The 16,909-nt window shown below is 41.1% G+C and overlaps 2 protein-coding genes across 3 annotated transcripts in view; one reads left to right on the top strand and one right to left on the bottom strand.

Moving 5' to 3' along the window:
* The first annotated feature begins 1,180 nt into the window (after nt 1-1,180).
* cyp2r1 (cytochrome P450, family 2, subfamily R, polypeptide 1) lies at nt 1,181-4,502 on the top strand. The gene is made up of 5 exons (XM_082543200.1): nt 1,181-1,778; nt 2,511-2,652; nt 2,758-3,390; nt 3,508-3,837; nt 4,001-4,502. The coding sequence occupies exons 1-5, from the start codon at nt 1,560-1,562 to the stop codon at nt 4,216-4,218; spliced, it is 1,542 nt and encodes a 513-aa protein (XP_082399326.1). The 5' UTR covers nt 1,181-1,559; the 3' UTR covers nt 4,219-4,502.
* A 1,301-nt stretch (nt 4,503-5,803) lies between these two features.
* Nucleotides 5,804-16,909, bottom strand: part of pde3b (phosphodiesterase 3B) — a 47,149-nt gene continuing 36,043 nt past the window's right edge. The window contains exons 6-16 of one of the 2 annotated variants that reach the window (XM_082527070.1): nt 16,594-16,813; nt 16,394-16,479; nt 16,080-16,243; nt 15,404-15,538; nt 14,891-15,002; nt 14,654-14,767; nt 13,476-13,675; nt 11,155-11,358; nt 10,823-10,984; nt 10,210-10,468; nt 5,804-8,708 (exon numbers count right to left, since the gene is read on the bottom strand). In XM_082527070.1, the coding sequence (XP_082383196.1) occupies nt 8,506-8,708; nt 10,210-10,468; nt 10,823-10,984; nt 11,155-11,358; nt 13,476-13,675; nt 14,654-14,767; nt 14,891-15,002; nt 15,404-15,538; nt 16,080-16,243; nt 16,394-16,479; nt 16,594-16,813 (1,859 nt within the window). In that variant the 3' untranslated portion in view covers nt 5,804-8,505. The remainder of the gene's footprint in view (nt 8,709-10,209; nt 10,469-10,822; nt 10,985-11,154; nt 11,359-13,475; nt 13,676-14,653; nt 14,768-14,890; nt 15,003-15,403; nt 15,539-16,079; nt 16,244-16,393; nt 16,480-16,593; nt 16,814-16,909) is intronic. The other variant, XM_082527071.1, reaches the window with a different exon arrangement.

Raw genomic sequence — 16,909 nt, 5'->3', positions numbered from 1 at the left:
CCCCAACCTGCTGTGCAGGTGCCCGGACAGAACATTGTGAACCAGACACCATACACTACACGTGCAGGTCGCATCTGCAGACCCAACCCAAGATACATGTAAATGGAAAACACTAGGATGCCTTAGGTGTAATCAGTTTGTTATCAGTATGTTGAAATATGATGCTTGCTATTTGCATTTTTCATAACTGCTGTTATGTTAAGGTGTGGGGTTACTCCGAGCAAAAAAACATTGTTAAGTTAAAGTTGTGTTAGAAGCACTGTTTAGAAACTTGTGAGTGAATTAGTTTTGTTAGGTGCTACCAGCTAAATGGGGAGGATGTAGATCATTTTGATCACCAAGCAATATTTGTTTGTGCAGACCTGCCATAACTGTGGGGGACTAGTCCAACCGGAATAGTATGGTGGGGGGAGGGTTTTGTTCTTCCGGTGCGGTCTGTGTGTTTTGTCGTGTGCTGGAGTACCATTAAAGTTTTACAGCGGACTAACATCGAGAGTGATTATTGGCTCGTCGCATCACACGAGAGTGCTACACCTAGAAATGCCTTTTTAACCAAAACCTTGTGTTTTAAAGTACTCCCAACATTTAAAGGAAGCGGCCATAGCCACAGTCCCCAGCTATGAATACCCAGAAACTTGCACAGAGCCTGAACCGGTACCGGTCCGTGAGTCGTTTGGTACCGGGCCGCGAGAGTTGAGGCTCGAGTGTGAACTGTATGGTTTTCAGGGTTTTTATCGGTTTTTAGCGTTATTTTGTTATCGTTTTTATCATTAACTCGGTTTTCCTGGGTCTTTTCACGTGTGTTATGAATAAATCTTCTTTTTTTCGGTACCGGTACTAGTTTTATTTTGTTGTATTTATCCGCCACACTTTAAAGGCCGGTCCGTGAAAATATTGTCGGGCATAAACCGGTCCGTGGCGCAAAAAAGTACATGCTGAACTTCAAATAAAAGCTGACAAAGAGCACGTACATCTGCTTCATTGTAATTTGGGTGAAAATTACCAAGAAGTCTTATTTTGATACATCATACTCGTGCTCTATAGCATATTCTATATCGATAACTGAGAGACATCTGCAAGCTATTCAGTTGCATGTGTCCATATGTTCACTAGTCTCTTCTACTGTAACGTCATAGATTTGAAATGAATTTAGATGAAATTAGTGTGTGACTGTTTTACATCCTCTTTTATTCACATCTTCGTCTAATCGAATACATTTACAAATGCATTTCACAACCATAAGCTCTAAAGCATGTTCACAACCAGTAACGAGAGGATGAATTGCAGTTGTATGTTGCGCTACCTCCCCTGGAAGTGAATGTATAGTTGCCAAAACTCCGTGTAATAGCCACCGAAATTCTTCGGATCAGTGATCGATAGTTGAACAAAGTTCAGCCAAAGTCACACTGATTTTCTGACCAATCTTAGCCTTAGAGGCGGGGGATAGAAACGTGAAAGAAGATACATGTGCGCTTCGGTTGCTCAGAGACGAAGCCGAAGTCAGCAGAGTTGATCTGTTAGGGGGAAAAAGTTTGTTTGGTTTAAAAAAAAAAAAAAAGATGATTTCAATAAAATCGCCCTGCGCGCAGGCTCTGCTCGGTGTGGGCTGTTTGGCTTTCGCCCTCCTCGCGTTCATGCTGGTTCGCCAGCTCGTCAAGCAGAGAAGACCTCCTGGTTTTCCTCCCGGTCCATCTCCCATCCCTGTGATAGGCAACATTTTTTCTTTAGCCACCGAGCCGCACGTCTTTCTCAAGAAGCAGAGTGAAGTTCATGGACAGGTAATGCCCTTACGCGCACTTTATGAATCTAACGCTTTTACTAGTTTGCAGCGTGTACACCCACACCCACACACCAAGAGAACAAAAGAGACTCGCCTTAATGGCCTGGGAACAGCTGGAAAGCGTACAAGTCAGGGCCTCCCCCAAAACACACACACACATATGTATGTATATAAATATATATAGCGCTATTTCTACCGACCTTATATGACTCTCTTGGAAAGGTGAATAAAACTCATAATGGCAACCTGGTAGTTTGTACGTCAGTTTATTTCAGAACACAAACCATGTCACAAAGCTCAGATCATCTCAAACTGGTTTCTTGGACATGACAGTGCGTTCAGTGTACTCGCGCCCCATACTTAACAGCCACCAGATCTCAATTCAATAGAGCTCCTTTGGTGGAACAAGAGATTGACATTAGGAATGTGCAAACAAAAAATCAGAAGCAACTGTGTGATGCTATCATGTTATTGGCAAGGTTTACCAAAAAAGTGCCCACTGAGTGTGTGTATTATAAAACCGTTTGTCTCTCTATTGAATACCAAGGAACTCCTTCTCTAGTTCAGACAGCCACTTTGGAAAGAACAGACCAGCAAAGACTTGCAAATGCAAATACATTTGTCTAAAAAATAGTACATTCCTCTAACAGAGGCTTTAATGTGGATAGAAATGTGTGTGAAGATCTAAATGACTGCAGTGACTGCTAATAATGGAATTCACACCTTTCAGATTTTCAGCCTTGACCTGGGAGGCATCTTGACTGTGGTGTTAAATGGATACGACTGTGTCAGAGAGTGCCTTTACCATCAGGGTGAGGTGTTTGCTGATCGGCCATCACTACCTTTGTTCAAGAAAATGACCAAAATGGGCGGTAAGATGCTTTGATATAACAGTGAATGCCGTTTTTTGCAATCTAAAAAAATGTTATTTTGATTCAAAATGATTAAATTCTGTTTTTCTCTTCCAATGTCCAAAGGGCTTCTTAATTGCAAATATGGCAAAGGCTGGAACGAACACCGCAAACTGGCATGCAGCTCTTTTCGTTACTTCGGCAGCGGCCAGAAACTCTTTGAGAAGAAGATCTCGGAGGAGTGCATGTTTTTTGTTGATGCCATCGATGAACACAAGGGAAAGCCCTTCAACCCCAAACATCTTGTGACCAACGCAGTGTCCAACATCACCAATCTGATCATTTTTGGCCAGCGTTTTACCTACGATGATCGCAACTTCCAGCACATGATTGAGATATTCAGTGAGAATGTGGAACTAGCAGTGAGTGGCTGGGCCCTCCTCTATAATGCCTTCCCTTACATTGAGTATGTGCCCTTTGGGAAACACCAGAAGCTCTTCCGCAATGCTGCTGAGGTTTACAACTTTCTACAGGAGGTTATAAACGGTTTCTCACAGGGCAGAGTGCCCCATGCACCACGCCATTATGTTGATGCCTACTTGGATGAGTTGGAGCAGAATGCAGGCATTCAGGGGTCTTCCTTTTCTTATGAGAATCTCATCTATTCAGTGGGTGAGCTCATTATTGCTGGTACAGAGACTACAACTAACACTCTGCGCTGGGCCATGCTCTACATGGCTCTGTATCCCAACATACAAGGTCAGTTGTAGTAGAAACCCCCAAAAATGTTTTTACTTCTAATTATTTAGTCTGAGTTTGCTCTAAATTTAATGGTTATATAATCTCACCTAATAATCTGTGTTTTTACCTACAAAGAGAGGGTGCACAAGGAGATCGACAGCGTGCTGTCCAATGGGAGGGCGCCCACTTTGGAGGACAAACAGAGGATGCCATACATAGAGGCTGTGCTGCATGAGATTCTACGCTTCTGCAATATTGTACCACTTGGGATTTTCCGTGCCACGTCCCAAGATGCAAAAGTCAATGGGTACACAATCCCCAAAGGGACCATGGTGATCACAAACCTCTACTCGGTGCACTTCGATGAGAAGTACTGGAACGATCCTGGTGTTTTCTCACCGGAGAGGTTTCTGGACAGCAGCGGCAATTTTGTGAGGCGCGAGGCTTTCCTTCCATTCTCCTTGGGTAAGGCTTCGTTTCTCAAAACCAGCATTAGCTATGATTGGTTAAACCAAGTTATTCCTCAAAGACTTTCCTGTTTATTTGCAGACTTGAGATAATTAGCCAGATGCAGTGTGTGTGTGTGTGTGTGTGTGAAAAACTAACAGTTTTTTGTTTTTTTTTTCAGGGAGGCGTGGGTGCCTGGGTGAACAGCTGGCTAGAATGGAGATGTTCCTCTTTTTCACAACTTTGTTGCAGAGGTTTCATCTTCAGTTCCCTCCAGGAACTGTCCCAACTGTCACTCCCAAGCTGGGCATGACCTTACAGCCCAAAACTTACTACATCTGTGCGATCCGCAGGCAGCAGAAAGTTCCCTGCTCTGGATACACTCCTTTTTACAAGTAGTCAGGTGAACATTTTCAATGGCTTGTTTAGCCATTATGTGTTACACTACTTTGCACAACAATGCAATTGCGTGATAACTTAATCACTCTGAAGTTTCAATGCATTGCATTTTTCCAAAGCATCATTTATGGCAAATACGGCTGTACATCTGATTATTTAATCCACTTTATCTAATTACTATTGCTTCTCTTTTTTTAAAATGAGCAATATGCATGTTTGCACAATGCTCTTTTTGGAAACAACTGGTGAGGCAGCAAGTGATGAAAGAACATCCTGGGAACATGAGTGTCATATTGATTCAGTTCTCTGAGCTCAGAGACTGAAATATCTGTGAACCCTGGGACAGTAGCAATGAGTAGCTTATATGCCAGTCAATGACTTACAGTATGTGCACCTGTGGCGGTTCAGGATAGCACTGGGTCAGACAGAAGACACCAGCAATTTATGTGGGTCACACAAAATGGGATGAACAGACTTTCCAAGAACGTTCGTAACACTGTGTGCTGAAGATAGACGTGGGCCAAGATTCACATCATGTTGACTGACACTGACCCTTTCTCCAGGCATAACGGTCTGTGGAAAATCTTTCTCTTAGAAAGCAAATGCAACCCTGTTTTTTTCTAGAAACTGACGTTGCAACGCTGGTTTCTGTTAAATGGTGCTTCTCAGTATGTACTGAATTTAAGTGGAATGTTAACATTTGTTTGTACTTTATTTGTTTTGTAATGCTGGTGTTTTTGAAGGAGCTTTATGCACATTAATAAAGTATTTTCTAAAAAATTAAAAGACCCAACATTATTCATTTCAAATCTATAAATCATGTTCATGAGAGTGAAAAAGGAACCTGAACATAAACATGGTGCCAAGTGTAAAAAATCTGCCTAATCACACACGCACAGCTACTTCCTGCAACTACCCCTTGTGACAAGGGAGCCGTTAAATTCAGTTCAATTTTATTTATGTAGCAAAAAATCACAACAGTCCCCTCGAGTCACTCTAAATTGTAGGAAAAGACCCTAAAAAAATAGAGAGAAAACCTGCAAAATCAGACGACCCCCACCATGAATATATAAGCAAGCACTTGGTGACAGTGGGAAGGAAAAACTCCCTTTTAACAGGAATAAACCTCCAAGAGCTGAAACCAGCTCCTTTAAAAATGTTTTTCTACCTATAATTCTACTCATAGGTAGAAAACCTAAACAGGCACAGTATGCCCCCTTTGTTAAAGGTGTAGACATTGAAACCATGGAGACAATCCACTCATGAGTCAAATGATTATAAATCAAACTACTAAGATCAAACCAATACATTGAGAGACGCTCACATTTTGTGTACTGATCTTGTGTGGAATTGAAGTGACCTGATCCTTCGTAAATCAAGCATAGTTTGTACATGTACTGTTCCATAAGAGGAAGTGAATACACAGTTGGTATATCTAATGTCTTTAAGGTTATTCTCCTGTTTTTATGGGGTGGCATGGACAAAAAATAAAAAAGAAAATTAAAAAAAAGAAAAGAAAGGCGTATATATTTTGGGCTCACACAGACAAACACAGACACCAATAAAAATCAATGAGAACTGCTGATACTTGAGGGATGGTGTTTTATGACAGCTATAAATAACAACAAAAATCTGTTGCCTCCACAGTGTAGATAAGGGTGAATGGTTACATTAGACAAACGTACGTATATTGATGCTACATAAGGGTAACAACCATTCATTGATGTATTTATGGCACAATCATCAGAGGACACTGTGGTTTGAAGGACTGCACAGCGAGAAGCCAACAAACTTTTACAACTTAATGAGCTGGAATACATCAGATCAGGGGCTACCGATGCTTTATAGTCCAGCACGGGTCCATGTGAAAAAAAGAAGAAAATAAAATTATGACACGTTTGTCATATTGTTTATGGCTCTGAGTCCACCCGCTATTCTTAACACTGTCACTGCCACTTTGATCCCAGTGGAGTATTTGACACGAGCTGCTTCTCTTTTCACAAATGGTACCGGAGCAATTTTTTTGTGTGTGTGCGCGTTTTGCCAATCAGCTCATCACGGCACACAAATGAATCCATGTAGGTAACGTTTGGCACTAGCTGGGTCAGGTGATAAAGACAGGGACAGAGAGAGACGATGAAGAATATAAGAGTGGTTATGATACAGAACAGACAGACGCTGAAGTTGGAAAAATGAAAAAATCTAAATCAAAACACCAAGCCCCACAGTTCCACACCTGGAAATAGAAGTAGATAAAAACTTTGGAAACACAAAGGTAATTACAGGATCGCAATGTACAATATGTCAGCTGTGTGTAGAAAACAGATGCATTCATTTGATTATTTTAAAAATATATCTTTATATGCACATACTCTTTTGTACAGCGGCTAAACACTTGTTTGGTATTAAAATGTGCACATCTGTATCTATTTTGTGTCTTTAAATATTACTATCTCAGTTTGCACTGCTTACTTAACATTTTCTCCAAACAATATGATTCAATAAGGTGAGAAAGGAGCTAGGTGACAGTTCTAACTTCCCTTTGATATAATGTCTTATTCTAGTGGAATGCCAAGAGTTCTTTAACCTTCCTCATGGTAGGTTAGAATATATATTTATATGTATATATATAGAAACAAAACCAAAGTGACATGAAACTTTGGATCCCTTCTTTGCAAACTGGCCAAGTCATAAGTGTGAACAAAAGAGAAAAGTTTGTCTATCTAAGGTCTGCATTTAGATACTGTTCTGTTAAAATGAGAGTTTGAATTTTAAATCATTTTAAAATTCAATTAAAAAAAACCCTAAAAAAACCCAAACACACTGTTATAGCATGTGTGCATGATGTGCTGCTGCTACAGAAGACACATTTGCAGTCTGCTGACAACCAAGAAAGGCCTTTCTCCAGTGAGATTGTAAAAAGGTTACGCAAACAGTGTATGGATGGCCAAGAGACGGCGCAAACCGCATGTCCCTCTGTCACAGAGGATTTCTCGAGGATTGCTTGAATTTGTTTGTAGTCGAGTTGTTCATTGAGAGATTACAAACTACTTCAGTCACCCAGATTTTTAATCTTCTTACGTTTGAAAGTGTATTTCATATTAATGACATAAACTCTTGCAAAATAATTATTCAACTTTGCGTGAATCCTGAGTAACCTTTAAAAAAATACTTAGAATCAAAAAAAAAGGAAAATGAAGAATCCATTCATTGAATCGGCACTCCTGATCTGAATGCGACATGTTAAACACCAACCAGACGACATTTCACTGATTAGAAATCAACTGTTGCTAACAGGACAAACAAACATACATACAAATTACATAATAAAATAATTAAAAATGCGATCTCTTTCTCCCTGCTCATTCTCTCCGTCACATTCCGGACAAAAATGTTCACACATTCAAACGAAACAAAGGACAGAGAGAGAAAAAAAACAAAACAAAATCCAAGAAGACAGGTGGTACGCATGAGTAAAAGCATCAAAAATGATGCATATATAATGCTATTAATCAGTCAACATTTCAATACTGTCTCTGTGACTGAGTCTGATACAGTGTTTCGTGTCACCAGCAAGGAGAGAACTACACAAGCCTAGGCTCTGGGCCAATATGGACTTAGTAAAGGTTCAGACAGGCACATTTGCTATATATATGTATATATATATATATATATATTTACATATATATAATTCAAAAATATACCTAACATTGAAGCTGAAACAGTTTCAGTCTCTTGTCTTTCCTTTGGTAAAGGGTATCTACCACTTCATGATGTCATTTGCTTCAGTATGTTTCCTCTACCTTTCCTTTTGAAATACACAGAAACTGTTTTTGTACCTAAGGGAGGTGGTAAGTGTTAAGCGCTTTGCATTCAAGGCAGCATCACAGCCAAGTTACCATGGAGGACAAGTTCATCCTGGACGTCAGTCCACGCTCTTCTTTTTCTGCACCTTCTGCCTCCTCAGTCCTGGTGCGTTTCTCTGGGTGCACTTGACTCTCCATGGGGTGAAAGTGCATAGGAGTTGGGCCCCCACCGTTGCAGTAAGGATCCGCTCACAGTAGTAAGGCCTTTTTGTTTCTCCAAAAACCACGTGACTGCTTAAGCATTTGAGTGTCAGCACAGTGAATCTTTCAATATGTTTGTGTGGGCGTGTGTAAGAGAGAGGGAACGTGTGTTTTATGTGCATTTGTCAAATGTTAAAGTCGGTGAAAGGCAGGTGGTTGAGGGCCTCGTGCCCTTGTACTGCCTCTCCTTTTCTTGTCCACGCGTCTGCTCCTCTTGCTGCTACTGACGCTCCTCCCCTTCTTCCTCCTCTTGGATGACCTGGATGTCATCTGACGGAGAGGTGGGCAAACTGTCTGGCTGCTGCTGTTTGGCAAGCTCTTTGCTCTTATCCTCCTCATCGATGACCTTCTTCCACACCTTGTGGTTCTCTGTCAGGTGCTGCATGATGCTGCAGAACAACCTGCGCCGTTTTTTCCTCCTTCCTACAACAACACCAAAAATAAAAAAATAAATGTGTTTAGGGAATTCCACACTGGTGTAACTGTAACGTAAACATAAATGATTCTTTATTTTCTCAACACATCAACCGACTCCCCGTCTGACCAGGGTGGGAAATAGTCAGAGTTTGGTGCCCTGATCATAGACTGTAATTAAAGGATGGACGCACAGTGACATCACTCATTAGTTTGTAAAGTCCCATTTATAAGCCTTGATTATTTATTTTTAAAATTTCACCAGACATCACAGGTGGAGGTGGATCCAACTAAGAAACAAGAAACACTGGCCACTCTTATGATTTTTTAAAATCACAACAAACAAATTACATAAATAAAAACAATGTTTGATCAACTAATTATAAAATTATGTACTAAATAAACATCAACATGCCGTATGACTTGAAACCTGGGACTGAGACTGTAAAAGTTTCACAAGTGCTATAAATTACATTTTACTTTCATACAGATGGTCTTTAAGAGAGTTGGCCCCTGCTGGCTATCAGGACGAATGAGATATTTTGCATTGCTTTAACTTTTCAGACCTGCAGGCTTTGTTGATATATATACAGTGTATGAAACTGACTGTGCAACCAGGAATAGAAATAAATGCAACAATCAATGTCAACTAGGAACATTTCTGAAAAAATTTTGAGTGTGCAATTAGATAATAATTATTAGATAATAATTACTGATATAATAATTATATAATTACGATTTGAGTTAGTAGCAGCCAATACTGTTAACAGCTTAACAGCTTAGAACAGAAAGACAGACAAAGTGGAAGTGCTGGTATAGTTTGGTGTAGGTATAAACTCCAAGTACAGCAAAAGTTTTAGCACTGGTTAGCGTAAAGGGACGGTTTAGGTTGGTAAAGACGTTGAAAATAAAGAAAAAAATCATTGCCTTATCATACAAGGACTGTCAGCCTAACAAAACGCATTGGCAGCAAGAGGAATCTTCTAGTGCAAAACACTGAGCAGACCGAGGAAGTTGGAAGCAGTTAAATTTGACCAAAACAAACAAAATCGCTCTCAACTGTAACAACTATCATGGAAGCATGTAATTTTCTGTCTGTATATATAACAAAGTGACAACGGAGACTGAATGAGTTGATTGTTCTTCAATGTGGAGGGGGTTTTTTTGGACACAGTTCTATGCGAATTTCAGGAAAACTATCAAACAAATCGGTACCAGGAGTTATAGCGTGCTATTCTCGACACAGTCACTTTGATATAACTTTTACTGAGGTTTTCTCAAAGCTGCACAAGGAGTACAAAATAGTACAAAAGTGCTAAATACTTTAGACTGTTACACTAAATTAACCAATTAGCTTAAAAACAGGGAGAGGTAAATATCAAAATGTCAGACGAGTCAATGTCATGCCGTTAACAGTCACATGACCACAAAACCCAAAATACTAAGAATACCTGTCTCATAACGACACCTGAAGTGGCTTTATTTAAAATTTGTGGGTACCACATCTTACTTGGTGCCAGCTCTTCTTCTAGCTCATCTTCCTCATCTTCATCTTCGTCTGTTTCGATGTCCACCTGGCCCTCTTCGTCATCATCATCCGACCCCTCTTCAGTGATCCAGTGGCCAGGAAGTAAGCCAGCAGCATCGTAGGAGTTACAAAGCGGTCCTACAATGTGTGTGATGAAGGACTCCTGCAGCTTGGCCAACTGAGGGGAGGAGCGGTCCATGAAGGGGCTGATGGGTAATCCCAACCTGGATTCTTCATCTCCCTGCAGATTAAAACCGCAGATTACAGACATTTAGAGATGAGATTTGATATTTGATACAAACTATATCACAATCAGAGGAACAGAAAGCGTTGCGCAGCTCTGACTTTTTTCCTCGTATGACCATGCGCACACAAAAGCAGATTTGACACAAATTTGAAAGGTTTTTTGAGTGTTGATATTTCTTGATATTTCTTCTTTCCTGGTTTCAGGATCAGTTTTACAAGAGGGTGCACTCTCATTTTACAAAAAAGTTCAAATCTTCTAGAAGGAAATGCTTAAAGTTTAATACAGAGATAAAAATCTATGATCTATGATAACTAAAAACTCTCTGCAGCATTAGCACGCAGTCTGTACCTGTTCGTAGAACTCATTGACGATTCCTTCTGTCCATTTGAGGTGCAAGTCACGGACTTTGGCTGGTCCATTGATATCTGCCAACTTTATGCACACTTGGCACACCAGCAGTCTATCGTTCTCGTTGGTCCAATCAATTCCTGGACTGTTCACATCGTTCACCTGTTTACAAAGATGGATGCCTTAGTACAACTTGTATCGTAGACTCATTATGCCATGTATTGCTCAACTGATTTTTTTTTTAACTTAACAACCTCTCAATGCTTAAATCAATGTTTTGCAGAAAATTATACTTTTTGTAAGCTGTCTGTTCAAAATAATTCATCTCAGACCTTGGAATTGAATTCAGCCAGGAAATCAAAGTGCTTCTTGAGGTCTGTGGCCAGTATAGCCTCGATGACGAGGAAACGAAAACGCTTGAATTCCATGTGATCCAGGTTGACGAGGAAGTTGAACTCAGGTTGGGAAAGGTAGAGGCTCCAGGCAGATGCTGCATGGTGGTTCTCCAGCACTGAGCGGTCATTGTACAGCACAGCCTACAGCGCCCAGGAGGACAAAAGCACAAGGTGTCAAAGTGGCACACTAAAATGATTCCTAAAAAGTTCTAAAAGGTTAATAATAGGGTTGCTCGTGTTGTGCGTATGAGCTGCATAACTTGTATTGTGTATAAAATCGCAAAGGTATTGATTTTTAAATCCCGGGTGATCGTTCTTGAGTTATCGTGTTCACTGTTTAATAACAAAGTCCTTAGATCTCAAGGTCAAAGGTCATTGTTATTCAAACTAATCCAGACTCTTAGTAGATTCACCTATTGCATCAAACTGTCGACAAACTGTCAAGTCAGGTGATGGAGAAGTGATCATTTTGCCTTGTTCTGCAGCCACAGTACTTGTGCACTTGGCAGTCAATGAATCGTCCATAAAGTCGTCCGTATAACAAAGTATTGTAGAGGCAAATGTGAGGCCATCATTCTCAAGCAGCTAAAACCTGGCCTAAACCGGATCATGCAGCAGGACAATGTTACGAGCAAGAAAAAGAAAAGAATCAAGGCGTTTAATGGAGCAGTCAACGTCTAGAATCAACCTGACTGAAATGCAGTGGCAGGACCTTTGAGAGAGCTGTGCATAAATGAATGCAAACCTCAATGAACTGACACAATGCTGCAAAGAAGAGACAAAATTCAATGATTCAGAGGTGGTTCTATCAGCTACTGAATCGTGGGGTCACCTTAGGTTTTCACATTCTGGTTCTGCATTTTAGCCTAGTGTCTGTTAAGTAAATAATGAGACAGTGTAATATGTCATTTTCATCTTAGATCAATCTTAGTATGTAAAACTTTTACTGTGACAAGCAAAGGCGCAGACACAGCTGAAAACATCTACTGGTTGAAAGGTATCAAATGATAACAAATGTTAAAACATTTGATACCACAAAATACTTAAGATCCTTTCAACAGACATAGTGGTCGTCAACATCGTTAGCAATCAATAGGTCCAAGGTTCTTTTCTCCTTTTCTTTTAACTCACTTTCCTAGCACGAAACCCAGACAGAGTGAGCGCTATCGCTGGACATGTCGTCAAAATACAATATTTAAACTGGGGCAAGTGGTTAACTGTTTCATCGCTCATTTACATAACTCACCACCAATGAGGGAGCATTAACTGGCCATGTGGTGACAAGCTAATCTTGCACATGATCTTCATTTGTAGAGATAACTAAGGAAGTCTCAGGAAATCAAATAACACCTCAGCGTAAAATAGCCTGTCAGACAAGCACAAGTGTGGCTCGTGTGTCACGCAGCGGTGATGTAAAGAAAAGTTAAAGATTAACTGAAAAACCGGACACTAACTACATAAAGACAAACCACAAAAAATACCACGTGAGGCAATCTGATACCGAGGTGCATGCAAGTTAAAATTTAACATTATGCTTACATTGCTGCATTAGCTGTAATGCTATCTCTAGTGTAGGAACCTAATGTATCTGATGTTACTATATTGCTAGTAATGTTAATATAATAAATCATACATCTTATGTCCAGTGGCAGTAAGTATTCCTTGGGGTGGAATCGGAGGAATGTAAAAGTAAAGCCACACAATATCCGTCGGGTGACACTTCAGGGAAGCCCAATCAATGCTGCACAGACAGCCATGTGAGTTTCTGTATGTACACGAGGCTTGTCTCAGGCCAAGTGTTGATATTTGCTCTTGGGCTGTTGGTCTTCAGGGAAAACAGGTTCCAGCGCCTTTCAGGCAATGACCATCAACAGCCAGTGAGTAATTCACCCTGCAGACTTTGACATAAATGTATTTTGTACTTTGTTTTATGGAAGATACTGTTAATTTCCACAGGAAGCCTAGAGGACTATATAGACTGGCCACCAACTCTGAGTGTGAGACACCATATCTAACACTGCTGTACTAGCAAACAAAGCGCAGGACAAATACTAAGTGATTTATCCGCCTAAATAGGGGTGTAAGCTGAGTAAGTATAACTAATAACAACATTTTGTATACTCTGTCTTCACCACTCCATTTTTAGCAATCCATGAAAATGGCACTTTGCCTTAACCCATATTTTGAATTCATATTGTTATCCTCTGTTTCTGTTATGTCTGCAACCTTCTGAAGTACAAGCAGAAACTGTACGCTACCTGAGGTGCATTAGTGGCTACTAGAAAGGCATTTGTGCGACCAGGGTGGTCATAGTCGTGCATTGCAGCTGCTACATAAAGGGCCATGAGCTCCAGGGCAGGGATGTTCCAGGACAGGCAGCCATAGCTGTCATCTGAAATTGAGGAGCTCTTGGACGAGGCGTAGGATATCCTGCCTGGAGAGATTCCACTGTCTGAATCTGGAACATAACAAACAAGACTGATGAGTCTCAGCAATAAAAAAAATCAGACAGATTACACTTTTAGCTCTTTTGTAATTAAGCAAAACTAAACTGGAGCTAATGTAAAGGTCTCCATACACCTACATGCACACGCACACACACACACACACACACACACACACACACACACACACACACACACAGCGTTCTATGCCAGCGTATTCGCTGTTTTAGATTTCATTTCCCAGATCACTTCCATTTTCTCACTCCCCCTCTCCTTATCAAATGACAGCTGCTCTGGCAGCAGTGGGTGCACGTCAGTGGATAAGCCTCAGATAATTTCTAATAGAGCTTAAATATCATCTGCAGAAACGAGCCTGGGAATCTCTGCCATTTGAGCCAAACCATCTGCTTTCTTTAAACCAACCCGTGAGGAAGAAACTCTTAAAAGCATCAAGCAGCAGTAACAGTGCGGGCACTTCCAAAGCATGCACACTTTAGCTAAGTTAACACAACAAGGCTAATTATGTTTAGTTGGCTGTATTTTTTTTTACCAGAACAGAAAAAAATGAAACTTAGAAGACCAAAGTGTTTCTGCATGTTAATGACATTTGAAATTTTTTTACAGTGTGAGGGAATCACTGGGAGTCAATGTTGTGCGACCATGTGTTTGGACTGCAAACAGCATTGTCTAGAGCAGCTTTCGCACATGCACTACGGCCCTGAACTTTTCAAGACACGGAGTGAATGTAAATGAATGTAAATGTTCAATTCAGGCAGATCAATCGCTGACTTTACCCCGAGACCTATTAGTACAAAGGTCGGATAATATCCGACTGAGCGCAAATCCAGGCCCTGTGTCCTGTCACCTGCACACTCTACCCCGGTGCCTCCCTCTGTCTAAACCAAATGGCAGTATTTCCAGTGGAGGAAACTGGTATGCATGAGAAAAGTGATTTATAAGATTATAATGTAACAGTACAAACTGTTGTTTACCTGTGTCACTCCCAGTCACATGCTCACTGTGGATCTGCTGGAACCCAGGGATTGGTCGAGTGGTCAGGTACCAAACAGCGTGCAGCACATCAGTAGCATGTACCCGATTATGATCTGTGTGTTTTTAACCATAACAGTTTAACTTAAAAATTATTGTGCTTGATTATTGCAAAAATAAACATAACCATGTATAAGATTTTTTTTTAAGTCTTAAACACTGCACAGCGCAACACTCACAAGGAATGTCTCTGTATCCATTTTCCAGAGCACAGAAGTATGTCATGAACTCCCTCACAGGGATCTTGAAGATCTCAAAGAGACACATATCCTGGAAAAGGGTGTATGTCACCTGGGGAAAGAAAAGGCAACTTTACTAAAACACCCATCCGAAAACAGGAAAGCCAGCGACATCACATCAGTTTAGTGCTACAGTAAAACAAAGTAGATTCCACAAGTAATAAAGTCCACAGTTGGCTCAAACTGAATCATACTCATAATCATAATCAGTCATAACTTAGGGAGGAGGTACCGGAGCATCCAGGCTCCACTAGACTGCTGAAAATGTATGAAGCTGTGCCTCTGGGGCACCTCTGCTAATTCTGGTAATCAAAGTTTACGAAAAAACTGGACATATTCACTTCAGACTAAAAGGTTTAAAGTCTATCCAACAGGGAAAACAATGGTCATTATATGCTACTAGCAGAACTGCTTATCAGATATGTACATATTGGGTTTGGAGTTGTTACTAACATAGCTTAGGATCCTTCCGGTCTTCCCTCCTGTTTTGTCCACCAGGTCAAAAATCTGGAAGTTCCAGGTGTTCATCCTCTCCATGAGGGTCTCGTGTTCCTCAAGCATAGGATCTAGCATAAACTCCTGTTCATCCTGATGACACAAGATCATTAGGCTCACTATAGACAAACAAACAACAAAACAATGCAGTATTTTCCTTCTGATTCTGCAGCTAGCCTGCTGACAGTTTGATCAGAGATTTGCAAATATTTTGTTTGCTGGTCACCGCTAATGTACCCTTCTGCTGATAGCAGGCCCTCGCATGGCGTATTAAAACGGTGCTAAACACCTTGCTTCGTATCTCCGATAAACTCCCAGGAAGTTGTCATTGAAGGCTTTTTACAGCTTCTTTGGGCATTGCATGGTCTGACCTTGGGAGGAATTTGCTGAGATATCTGATCCTCGAAAGCCTGAGCAATAAGACCAGTTTTTTGGTCTGACTGCTCCAGACCAAAAAACTCCCCAAACGTCTCACACTTGTTGATGATCAGTTCTTCAAGTGCATTTGATTAGCAGTATCTGGCTGCTAATCACCCTCTTAACTTCTACGGGAACAGTGCACTTATGTTTTTTTCACAGGTTGTTCTCCGGTCGATAATCACACTGTGAGTAAAAGCCCTCTGATTAAGCTCACCTCTGATTTCTGAGTCTGCTGGTCTGTGCTCGTGCTCTTCTCCTTCTCCTCCTCTGTCAGCCTCTGGTTCCCCCCATCGTCTGGGCACCCATCTTCAGACACATCCATCTCCGAACTCTCCTCCCTGATCAGAGGTTCTCCTATGAACTCTGGTCCTTCCCCTGCTATGTATAAAAACACAATGTAAAACCACCCAGTAATGCATCACATGCAGAGAAAAACATTAGCACCTTACGCAGCTTATAGAAGTTTTATATTTTCAACCCTAAGACTCGAAACTGTGCCATTGTTCCATAACATCTAACTATATGTACCTGAGCGTCTCCGCTGAGCCTCAGTGGTGTACGGTTGATGGGATTCCCCTGTATCACTGTTGCCCTTGAGCATCTGACGACCACAGCTAATAATCACAGACATAACCAAATGCAATCCATCATATATCTTAACAGCAATCGCTGATAGACTGGATAAAAGATGACAGTGTGGCGTGTCTCTTCAGTTCTGCAGGTCTCACCTGGTGCAGAGAGGTAAGGCGGAGCTACGGAAATCAGGGGAGTTTACTGTGTAGCCCAAGGGTTTATGCAGGTTCAGATTTACACTAGGCTTCGTCAAGAAGTCAGCCGTGTCTGGGAACTCCACAGGCAATCGAGGAACAAGGGATGATGAAGAACCTGTGCCTACAGTGGGAGGACTGTGGCTTGGAGAGGTGACGGGGCTCAGGCTCGGTGATGTGCCTAGAGAGAATAAAGGGAGTGCAGGAAAAGACAAAAACAGAGTCAAACATGAGTAATAAACAGACGTGCAGTGAGTCCGAGGAGCTTTATATTTAA

Source organism: Aulonocara stuartgranti (assembly GCF_965226115.1).
Source record: "Aulonocara stuartgranti genome assembly, chromosome: 1".
NCBI classification, from domain to species: Eukaryota; Metazoa; Chordata; class Actinopteri; order Cichliformes; family Cichlidae; genus Aulonocara; species Aulonocara stuartgranti.
The sequence above is the reverse complement of the archived record's forward strand: the minus strand, read 5'-3'. Positions and strand labels throughout refer to the sequence as shown.